Source organism: Ursus americanus, chromosome 22 (assembly GCF_024610735.1).
Source record: "Ursus americanus isolate L20-20 chromosome 22, mUrsAme1.1.p, whole genome shotgun sequence".
Taxonomy (NCBI): domain Eukaryota; kingdom Metazoa; phylum Chordata; class Mammalia; order Carnivora; family Ursidae; genus Ursus; species Ursus americanus.
This window is the reverse complement of record NC_142148.1, coordinates 43,763,547-43,775,760: the sequence shown is the minus strand read 5'-3', so window position 1 is coordinate 43,775,760 and position 12,214 is coordinate 43,763,547. Positions and strand designations below refer to the sequence as shown.

The following is a 12,214-nucleotide window of genomic DNA, read 5'->3' as shown; positions in this document are numbered from 1 at the left end:
AACCACAATAAAGAGACATATAGATAAAAATATGCTAATAGTAGGGGACCTCAACACTCCACTATCAGCAATAGACAGATCACCTAAGCAAGAAATCAGCAAAGAAACAAGAGCTTTGAATGCCATACTCGACGAGTTGGACCTCATAGATATACATAGAACACTACACCCCAGAACCAAAAAATATTCTATTCTAATGCCTATGGAACATTCTCAAGAATAGACCATGTTCTGGGTCACAAAACAGCTCTCAACCGATACCAAAAAACTGAAATTATTCCCTGCGTATTCTCAGACCATAACAATCTGAAATTGGAACTCAACCACAAGGAAAAATTTGGAAGAAACTCAAACACTTGGAGACTAAGAACCATCCTGCTCAGGAATGATTCGATAAACCAGGAAATCAGAAATCAATTTAAACAATTTATGGAGACCAACGAGAATGAAACACAATGGTCCAAAACCTATGGGATACTGGAAAGGCAGTCCTAAGGGGGAAATACATAGCCATCCAAGCCTCACTCAAAAGAATAGAAAAAATCGAAAATGCAGTTTTTATATTCTCACCTCAAGAAGCTGGAACAGCAACAGAGGGACAGACCTAATCCACGCACGAGGAAGCAGTTGACCAAGATTAGAGCAGAAATCAATGAATGAGAAACCAGGAGTATAGTAGAGCAGATCAACAGAACTAGAAGCTGGTTCTTTGAGAGAATCAATAAAATTGACAGACCACTGGCAAGACTTATCCAAAAGAATAGAGAAAGGACCCAAATTAATAAAATTATGAATGAAAAAGGAGAGGTCACAACCAACACCAATGAAATTGGAAGGATTATTAGAAACTTTTATCAACAGCTTTATGCCAATAAATGAAGCAATCTGGAAGAGATGGAGGCCTTCCTGGAAACCTATAAACTACCAAGACTGAAACAGGAAGAAACCAATTTTTTAAACAGGCCAATTAATTATGAAGAGATTGAGTCAGTGATAAACAACCTTCCAAAAAACAAAACTCCAGGCCTGGATGGTTTCCCTGGGGAATTCTACCAAACATTCAAAGAAGAATTAATACCTATTCTCCTAAAGCTATTTCAAAAAATAGAAACAGAAGGAAAGCTACCAAACTCATTCTATGAGGCCAATATTACCTTGATCCCCAAACCAGGCAAAGACCCCGTCAAAAAGGAGAATTACAGACCGATTTCCCTAGTGAATATGGATGCCAAAATCCTCACCAAGATCCTGGCTAATAGAATCCAACAGTACATTAAAAGAATTATCCATCATGACCAAGAGGGATTCATCCCTGGGATGCAAGGGTGGTTCAACATTCGCAAATCGATTGGTGTCTTAGATTTTATCCAGAAAGAAAAATTCAAAAATCATATGATTCTCTCAATAGATGCAGAAAAAGCATTTGACAGGGGCGCCTGGGTAGCGCAGTCGTTAAAGCGTCTGCCTTCGGCTCAGGGCGTGATCCCGGCGTTCCGGGATCGAGTCCCACATCCGGCTCCTCTGCTGGGAGCCTGCTTCTTCCTCTCTCACTCGCCTGCTGTGTTCCCTCTCTCACTGGCTGTCTCTCTGTCACATAAATAAATAAAATCTTTTAAAAAAAAAAAGAAAAAGCATTTGACAAAATACAGCATCCTTTCCTGATTAAAACCCTTCAGAGTGTAGGGATAGAGGGTACATTCCTCAATCTCATAAAAACCATCTATGAGAAGCCTACAGCAAATATCATTCTCAATGGGGAAAAGCTGGAAGCCTTTCCCTTAAGATCAGGAACTCGACAAGGATGCCCACTCTCGCCACTATTATTCAACATAGTACTAGAAGTCCTTGCAACAGCAGTCAGACAACAAAAAGGGATAAAAGGTATCCAAATCAGCAAAGAAGTCAAAATGTCTCTCTTCACAGATGACATGATACTGTATATGGAAAACCCAAAAGAATCTACTCCCAAACTATTAGAAGTTATAGAGCAATTCAGTAATGTGGTGGGATACAAAATCAATGCTCAGAAATCAGTTGCATTTCTGTACACAAATAATGAGACTGAAGAAAGAGAAATTAGGGAATCCATCCCATTTACAATAGCACCAAAAACCATACGTTACCTTGGAATTAACTTAACCGAGACACACAGTATCTATATTCTAGAAACTATAACTCACTCTTGAAAGACATTGAGGAAGACACGAAAAGATGGAAAAATATTCCATGCTCATGGATCGGAAGAATTAACATAGTTAAAATGTCCATGCTACCCAGAGCAATCTACACTTTCAATGCTATCCCGATCAAAATACCGATGACATTTTTCAAGGAACTGGAACAAATAGTCCTTAAATTTGTATGGAACCAGAAAAGGCCCCGAATCGCCAAGGAACTGTTGAAAAGGAAAAACAAAGCTGGGAGCATCACAATGCCTGATTTCGAGCTGTACTACAAAAGCTGTGATCACAAAGACAGCATGGTATTGGCACAAAAACAGAGGGGAGGGGGGCGGGGGAATGGGATGGGCTAGTGATGGGTAGTAAGGAGGGCATGTATTGCATGGTGCACTGGGTGTTATACACAACTAATGAATCATCGAACTTTACATCAGAAACCAGGATGTACTGTATGGTGACTAACATAATATAATAAAAAAATTTAAAAAATAATAAATTAAAAAAAATAAAAATAGAAAAAGAATTAAAATGAAATAAGAATCCATTTTATAATGCTAAAATTGGATTAGAACTTTCTTTGTGAACCAGTGGCCTTCAAAAGATATGTAAAAGATTGTTACTTTGTCAAGAGAAATTGTCAAGCATTGCAGTTCTCAGAACTAAAAGTAAGCTAAGTGAAGATTTTGAGAATGTTGTTGAATTTTTTCCATTAAAGCCAGGAAAATAAAATTATAATGCATTCTCTGTTATAAACAAAATATTTAAGGGTGAGTTTTAATCTTTTTTGATTGTTCAATATTGAGATTTTTTTTTCAATGCTTAAATGTTCTGGAAGAAATTAACCATTAAAAATACATAAAAACATATCTATAGTGGTACACACTTTCCCTTGTACCTTAAGCTCCAGTATGGCTTAGCTGAACACTGATACTTATTTAAACTTTAATAATGTTCATCATGGATTTTTTTGCATTAATTTTGATTTTTAGAAAGTATCATATTAAAATATTACTTACTTTGATTACTGAATTTTGGTGTCCCCTTAAATCTTGTGCAGACCCCTCACTCTTCTTGTCCTAGACCCAGCCCTCCTGAAAAGCAGCAAGACTCACATTCAAAGAATATTTACAAAATACAATCAAAGTTAGCCAATAGAAGTTAGAAGTTCATAGAATCAGTTCAACCCTAGCAGTCTGACTTCTGACTCTGGCTTGTAACTGCCAACCTGTACTGTTTCACACATTCAGGAGTTTCTGAATACAACAAGATGGGCTAGATCAAATACGTATGTATTCATTTTCTATCGCTGCTCTAACAAATTATCAGGTTAATTAAAAAAAAAAAGTCAGGGGCGCCTGGGTGGCACAACGGTTAAGCGTCTGCCTTCGGCTCAGGGCGTGATCCCGGCGTTCTGGGATCGAGCCCCACATCAGGCTCCTCCGCTATGAGCCTGCTTCTTCCTCTCCCACTCCCCCTGCTTATGTTCCCTCTCTCGCTGGCTGTCTCTATCTCTGTCAAATAAATAAATAAAATCTTAAAAAAAAAAAAAAAGTCAGGGACTATTGGCACATATGGATCAGACAGTCTGTATGTCTCTTTGTAAAGGCTGTCATTTCTATAAGATTTTTTCTTCTCTCCATGTAGAAATGGGTGGATATAGACAGCTGTGGGTAGGCCAAACGTACAAGTTAAAACTGTGGACCTAGTCTAAGAAGAGAAAGGACTGAGAAGCCCCGGTGCTCATGCACAATGACCAGGAGAAAGTGTTTCCAAGAATGTGTTGCAAGATGATGGATTTGCTAGATGTCCGGAAAGAGAGCTGTGTGTGCAGAATTTATCTCAAATCTCTTGAGGAGTGGAGTGTCTCTTGACAGTGCCAACCACAGGAGGTCCTCATGGGCATACTGGAGCCAGTATTAAACTATGGCACACCAGACTTTGTCGAAGAATGGATGAACATGGCCCCAGGTTAAGGAGAGGTATGGGGTAAAAGTCCCATGAGCACAGGCACTTGAACGGTAGCTGTGAGAGAGCTTAGCCCAGTAAGTGCTGGCTCTAGACCGAAAATTACTGGAGGTGGTTTGGTGACCGGAGAAGTAGAGGGAGGATTTTAACTTCCCTTACTCACTCACAAACCATTGGTAATTTAGTGCTGTACTATGGTCATAACAATGGTGAGTTTCCACTAAGCCTCAGTATTATAAATGGCACAACAGTTAGAAAATCGTATGCATTTAACTAACATGCATGTATCTATCCACATAAAGATGATCTGTAGAAATTTGTTGAGACTGGCTCTGTTTTTTGGTGGAACATCTCTTTAAAATACAGTGGTGGGGAAAATATGGTTTCATGTCCAAGTTTTAATTATTGCATAAAACTTCTCATCAGCAGATCTAAATAGTTCTTTTTTCCCAGAAAAATTTGGGAGGACATGTTCTCTTGCCTAACTTCCAATATATTTTCATTTTTAAAAATTACTTCCTTCTTTAAGGTTAAGATCCCGTTTAGAGCCTACATCTAATATTTAGTTGGGTTGCCAAGCCATCTCCATACTAAGACGTGAACACATTTATAGGATGATAGGTAATATGTTTCCGTCCTCGTAAGAGAGACTTTTGTAGTTGAAGTGGGATGCAGCACCAAAGTTTTTGCAGTTGACTGGTGTAGTTCTGAGTAAACTTTGATTCCTTCTCCTTGACAGTGACCAGAGTTCCATTAGAGAACTGAACCCATAAATGTGATTGTCACCACAAGGAAAGAAACTTGCTGTTTTGAATATTTACAAAATGTTCTCGTAAATGTTCTGTGAATAGCTAGTTTTACTTTCAACTTTAGAGGTTAAAAAAATCATTTATTTTATGCATGATGAGATATTTATACATAATCCATGGTGGGCATATATGTTACTTGAATATGAATCATTTTGATTCTTAAGAGTTTTGAAGACGTTCATACTTAAAGTACTTTCATCTTAAAGATATCTCTCTCTCCTATGACATTTCTTTTTTTTCTGAAGGTCATCTTTCTTTTATTTTTTAAAAATTGTATCTTTTGTCACAAGTACATATTTTCTTCCTAAAACTGATCTTTTAAAATATATCTTAATCCATTTTGAGTTTTTTTTTGTGTATGGTATAAATTTATGTACTCTGTTTCTAACTCTGTTTTGAACTTTCAGGCTCAACTTTAAAGAAGCTTCTACACACTGGAAATTCTATTAAGGTATTTATTTTAGGTGAATGTGCAATGGCATTTTGCATCACTCTTAAATTTATCAGTGCCACAAAGTGACAAAACTAGGCCATTTTGGGGGGAAAAAAGATCTTTAAAAACCACTAAACTTACTTTTTATTTTAAATTGAAAATTATATGGCAAATATTGTTAGAGTTTTTGTTCTTATATCATACCTTACTGTGATAGACATTTTAAATATTATTCAGAGAACAGGGCTTGGGATTCAGGGTTTGGAATTCGGAGTTCTAATTTTTATTTTGCTGTGTATAGTCAGGGAACCATTTTCAAGACGCTAACTGCTCCACTTTTATCATCAGGAAAGGGAAGGGGTTGGAGTTCCTCTCCGAGCTTCAGCGTTCCTGTGCTGGATTCTGTTCACCCCAGTAATCTTGTTAAAATTATAGTTGTCTCTGAATGATTTTTGCTGGTTTTGAGAACCCTTGTTGGGGAAAAGAGCAGCAGAGCCTTCCTGTTGAATGTTTACCTCTTTGCAGCACATCGATCTTGTACTTTAGGTTAACATTGGCTCATTTTAAAACGAACATACCTTTTATAATGATATATACTATTCGATGCTGGATAAGATGACCCTAAAACATAAATGGCAAAAGAAGCCAGCCAGAAATACATATTTTATGGGAAGTTATTCCCTTGTAGTTCTGTGTGTACCTTTGATAAGTTCAAATATTTTTTGTTTTATACTTATTTAAACACTCATAGTCACTTAAATTTGATGTTAACTATTTCTTACATGTTGAAAAAGGGAGGTGAACTATTCTTAGCTTCACAATAGATTCCATATTTTATCCCTCCTATTTCAATTTAGTCTTATAGTTAAAACTTACCAAGTTGTGGGGCGCCTGGGTGGCACAGCGGTTAAGCGTCTGCCTTCGGCTCAGGGCGTGATCCTGGCATTATGGGATAGAGCCCCACATCAGGCTCCTCTGCTGTGAGCCTGCTTCTTCCTCTTCCACTCCCCCTGCTTGTGTTCCCTCTCTCACTGGCTGTCTCTATCTCTGTCGAATAAATAAATTAAAAAAACTTATCAGGTTGTGACCTCATGTTTATTATTGGCCTTATTTACATTTTGTTAAATACAGTTAACATAAAAAGTTGGTGATGTAATAGTATTTTGTAGAAACTTTCCTTCTGTTAAATTTAATATGATGTGGTTAGATATACATAGAGCCCTGTCATTTTTTGGTCTCTTGTATTCAGCAATGTCTCTTGTATTCAGCAACTTATTTTGCCTGCTTGGGGAAGGGGGATGGGTGTGATTGGTCCTAAAGTTTTGTACACAGCAGTGGTGTGTCCATGGGCATGTCTGAGAGTGTGTCCTGGAATCCACTGTTGATGGGGTAGAACTGTCTCCAGACAGGGTGTCTGTCTCAGTATATTTGACTTCTATGGGGAGTCAGCCAAGCTTGCTTTTTTCCTTTTCCTTTTCCTTTTCTTTTTCCTTCCCTCCCCTCCCCTCCCCTTTCCTCCCCCTTTTCTTTTGGCTTTCCTGCAGAGCCTCATGTTTGGCTTAAACACTTCCTCTTGAGGAATCTGCACCACCCTGGTGTAGTTGAGAGATCAGCCAGTCCCTCACCTGCCTACATTTGGAGCTCACTGCATCTTTCAGCTTCATCTGACATGTTTTTCATCTTTTCTCCTTATTTAATTTCTTTTATTGGTGTTATCCTTTCAGCCATTTAGAAATCCAGAAACGGAAGTTCTTACCTGTGTTTATAAATTCTAAGAATGGGATGGAGCTGAAAGTAAGTGTAGAGGAGGACAAAGGGCACATGTGCCTGTATTGATGTATGCCACCAAGTCATACTGGTCGTTCAGAGCCCAGGGAAGCTGTTGGAGAGAGCAGAGTAGGGACATGAGGCAGGGAAATGGAGAGCTGCCCTGTCCCATTGAACCAGGTCTTCAAGGTTTTATTTAGCTCTAAGATTTTTCAAGAACATTGCATTATACATGTGAATATTGTAGTGATATGACATAAACCCTATTCAAAGCACAGCGTAAATTTGGAGGAAAATTATCTTTGCATTGTTTTTGAGGATAACCAGCTGTTGTGGATAGGGGCACTGTTGTAACTCACTTAACCCTATACGAGTGCTTTGTTGTAAATTCCGTTATCATCCCTATTTTACAGAGGGGGAGACTAATGCACAGGGAAGTTGTTCAGTGGTTCTCCACTGGCCACAGCTAAGCCAGCAAGCAGCAGAGCCTGAATTCAAGCCCAGGCACTGTGGGTCCAGACCCCAAGCTCTTAATCCTTGTACTTCTTGCAGCATGCCTGCTTCTTTGTCACTAAGAACTTGGTGCAGGAATTTAACAGTACCTTTAACTTCTAGTTTTTCTTTCTCAGAACTGATTCTGCATTGCAGGGTATCTCTGCATAAACATGTAAGTGTTTAATTTTGTCACCTTTAATTTTGTTTTTAGATAAGATGTGAAGGAATCAGGCTGTTTCTTCTGTGGCTTCAAGCACTTCAGACACACTGTGCAGAAGAGCAGGTGCTGATTTTTGCTTGCCTCGTGCCTGGTTTCCCAGCGATCATGTCATCCAGAGGGCCCTGTACGCTGGAGACACTCATCAATCCTAACCCTAGTGTGGCTGATGGTGAGGAGCATTAGCAGACCTCACAGGTTGAAATGACTCTTGAAGTTACATTGAGGAATTCCTCGGTTTGCCATTTTCCTGAATAGAAATCTTTATTTCATAGATGGGTTCAAAGGAGGAATTACTCCCTGCTCATATTCACATTAAAGTCTTACGGACATTAGAATTGGAAGAACCAGAGCCTATTTTATATGAAATGATGACAGGAGAAATTTACTGAAGTGGTGGACACAGGAGTGGAAGGGAGGGGACAGATGTTGGCAATAGCAAGAAGTAGAGACACATGGTGTGTCTGGAGTGTTTTCGTGGCTGTTAATGAGATTTAAATCCACCATCCTGAACTACTGTTTATTGTCCTCATGATGATTGTTTCATGAGTGGACATTCATCTGCTCACCCAGGCTCTTTCTGGCCAGCTCTGTATTTTCATGCAGCATTCATGGAAGGACAGTAGTGGCCTCCTGGGAGTATTAATGGCAGCCATTTGAGTCCTGTGAGTTTTCAAGAAACTTGGCAGTTAGGGCCACTGATTTATTAGTGCATAACACTTGATTGCCCATTGACAGGTACTTGATCTTAGACTGACCAAAGCAGAATTTGAAAGAGAGGGAGAGGGGGCGTCATGGACATTGGTACCATATTTCGAAGCCCTTCATGCACAGTGGCCTGGAGTACAGTGTGAGCAGGTTCCAACAGAGCAGCAGATGTATTTTAATAGCGGCCATTTTAAAAAAATCATTTTAACTTTGGTGAAAGAGCTCTCCTTTTTTCCCCACTCTGCAGCAAAGATATATCCAGAAGAAATCACTCCTCTCCTGCCAGCCATATCAGGGGAAAAGATTGCTGAGGACCAAACATGCTTTTTTCTTCAGATACTGTTGAAATATATAGTTATTCAGGTAAGAGCAGAATCATGGATAATTCAGTAATGGTCTTACTCTTGATCGGAAAGAGAAGACATTGCTTCTTTTCTTCCTGCTTATCCATATTTTGTATCTTTGCTTTTTCCTTGAGGTGATTCTTTGTGATACTTTGCTAGAAATAGAATATGTGTCAGTTCAAATCAGCAAAGACCTGGCATGCATACTATTTTGTGTGAGTGTGTATGTAAAGGAAAAAAGTTCAGTTCTCCATCACTTTCGTAGTATTACCACATTCAGAGAGAGCACTTTGCTTCTAGCACTTATGGTGAGCAAATGTTTGGGTTTTCCCCTCACCAGACAACTCTGCAACACCAGCTGAATGTCCTGTGGTTTAACTCAGCTTTGACGCTGTCTGTCTTGAGATGGCGTCAGATCCCACAGGTTAAGGGCTCAGTCCCATGAGACTGTTCCATCACATTGAGGTGCGAGTCACAAGTAGGAGGGCCCCAGGTTACCCACAGCTTCTGAACAACTTGACTACAAATCAGAGGTTCCCAAACTCCTCCTCAGCTTTGACTGATTTGCTAGAGTGGCTCAGGGAACTCTGGGAAACATTTGTTTTCATTGACCAGCTTATTAAAGGAGATGATAAAGGATACAGATGAATAGCCAGATGCAGAGACACAAGGGGTACAGTCTGGGAGGGTCCCAAGCACAGGAATGTCTGTCTCTGTGGAGCTGTCACCCTCCCGGTACGTGGATATGTTCACTTACCTGGAAGCTCCCTGAAACCCCTGCTACTGGGATTTTTATGGAGGCTTCCTCACATAGGCATGGTCCACTTCCAGCCCCTCTTCCCTCTCTGGAGGAATGGAGGGGTCGGGATGGGCGTGCTGAAAATTCTAAGTTCTAATCATGGTGTGGTGTTTCTGGTGACCAGCCCTCTCACTCAGGAGCCATCTGGGAGCCTACGAGACCTCTATGAGTTGTGTTATTAAAAGAAAAGATGCTCCTCGTGCTCTTATCAGTTAGGAAATTACAAGGGTTTTAGGGGCCCTATGCCAGGAAGTGGGGCAGAGACCCATATATATTTTGTATTCCCTCATAGTATATTAATCTGTTCTTGACTCTTTTCTTCTTCCTGACCCCTAATCCTATGCTAGCAAGGCAGGATCGGGGAGGAGGCAGGCCTAGAGGCTGAATGGGCAGATCGGGAATAGGCAGGGCAGGCCGGAAGATGGGGCGAAAGCATATGGAGGTGTCTCTTTGTGCCACCAGCACAGACCAACTTGATGTCACATGTTCCTTTCTGTGATGTTTACCAACTGAATGTGGAGTTACGATCATTAGTTCATGATTTCAGTAGGTGATCCCTTTTCCCTAGTCTACATTTCTGATATGGTTCAAAAACAAACTACTGAATTCTTTTCTCTCAGCCAACACTTCTCCTGTCCCTAAGTTCTTCCTGGGAACTCTGTCCAGTCTCTGTGTCCTCCACAACCAAGTTTGTTGATGTTATAATCTTTGCTCAGTCCACTTCCTCTCTTGAGACTCACTTCTACCTGCCCCTTCCCTGTCACTGCTAAGAAGGAGGCCCAAGACCATGAAGGAGGTCTAGTGGTCAAGTCCAGAGAAAGAACACTTTAGTGTTTCAGGTGATCTGACAATGACTGCCCTCTTCCCTTAATGTTTTCTTCCTTCTTTCCTCCTCCCTTTCTTCTTGCCAGTTTTCTTTAGGGGTCTGTTTTCTCTCCGCTGTCCCTCAAGGTTCAGTCCTTGCCTCCCTTTCTGACTACTCTGTCCTATTGGGTAATCTTGTCTGCTCTCCTCTCCCATTTCCTTTATCCAGCACCAGAAACACAAAAACTCCAAAATCCCGAGAGCAGACTGGAGTATTCTCTTGTCCTCTAGAAGCTGTGTATTTTGGCCCTACTGGCCCATTGCACCTGCATTTCAGACTCCACCTGTTCAGAAGTGGTAGAGTATTCCATCTGTCCCCGGAGATTGGTGGGGAGTATTGAGAAGTTGAATGTGTTGGGGCACTTGGGTCTCATTCTAGATGTGTCACTGATGAACTGTTCAATCTCAGATATGACATAATCCCCAGAATCCCACTGGAGGAAGGATGCCGGTGATAGAGGGTGAGGATTTTTATGTAGACTGTGAACCCCCTGAATAGTGTGCAGACTTGTATGTGCATGTCCATCCCACACTTCTTCCCTCCCTTCTCTCTACTGAGTCCTCAGAGCAGAGTTTCTCTCTTGGCTCACCCCGGAGAACTGCTGCCAGGTTGCTGACATGGAGCCCCTCTGCCCCAGGGGCAGCCAAAGCCCCTCATCCTTTGACCTTAGATGCTGCACAGATGTTTCCACTTTCTAAGTGGGCTACGGCATGAAGGAGGTCGGGAAGCTCTGCTTTAGAGTACTCTGTGTTCCAACCAGTATTAGGAACCTGTGACAGGTGTAGCCGGACTGGCAGGTCTGGCTTATCTTAGCCTGTGGATTGCTTTTAATAAGGACAATGCACTTTTCAAGTTTCTGTAACTTGGCCTTCTGATGATAATGATATTTCATGTATCCATGTAACATTGCGTGAAATTCTTCTGAGGGATTATTTCCTTAATTCCTGTTTATTATAAATGGCCCTTTTTGAGTTTAAAAAAAAATACCAGATTATATCTGACTAAATATTTTAAGGGCAGAAAGAATGTTAAATCATTATAGAAAAGTTGGAAAAAAATACAGGCTTGATGAGTAGAGCGATTTTAAAAATATGGTATCTTTGGGGTTTTTTTTTTTTTAATACTCAGTAAAAATGTCTTTAACATAGTTAACCACTTTAAGGTATTCATTCTTGTCATCGTTTGAGTTTTAAGATATCTCATTACATGATTGTCAACATTATTTTTCATCATAATTTGGCAAGTTTTTTTAATTTAGGTTAGGAATTTTAATAAGATAACAGCATTCCAGTTTAGTAGACATTAAGTTGAAATGTAAATGTACATATGTTCTTTCCCACATATTATCCAAAGGCTGCAAGCTTGGAGTGGAAGAATAAAGAGAATCAAGATACTGGTTTTAAATTTCTTTTTACATTGTTTCGAAAGTATTATCTTCCTCATTTATTTCCATCATTTACTAAGTTAACAAACATCTACAAACCTGTACTTGGTAAGTACTGATTGGGCCATGTCTAGAGGATGTCCACAGGGAAGCTGTTCAGTGTCTTTCAAAGTGACTTTTGTTTATTTTTAAGTAAAATAGTCATTTTATTCTTATATTTAATGGTAACTTTATTATAAGAGGTTTAA

The 12,214-nt window shown here is 39.9% G+C and overlaps 1 protein-coding gene across 3 annotated transcripts in view; it reads left to right on the top strand.

The window, feature by feature from the left end:
- The window catches only part of RALGAPA2 (Ral GTPase activating protein catalytic subunit alpha 2), a 312,880-nt gene that overhangs the window by 63,433 nt on the left and 237,233 nt on the right, over positions 1-12,214 (top strand). For all 3 annotated transcript variants that reach the window (XM_087853775.1, XM_087853774.1, XM_045809914.2), the window contains exons 5-8: positions 5,362-5,405; positions 7,861-8,038; positions 8,822-8,937; positions 11,936-12,074. In XM_087853775.1, coding sequence (XP_087709901.1) covers positions 5,362-5,405; positions 7,861-8,038; positions 8,822-8,937; positions 11,936-12,074 — 477 coding nt within the window. The remainder of the gene's footprint in view (positions 1-5,361; positions 5,406-7,860; positions 8,039-8,821; positions 8,938-11,935; positions 12,075-12,214) is intronic.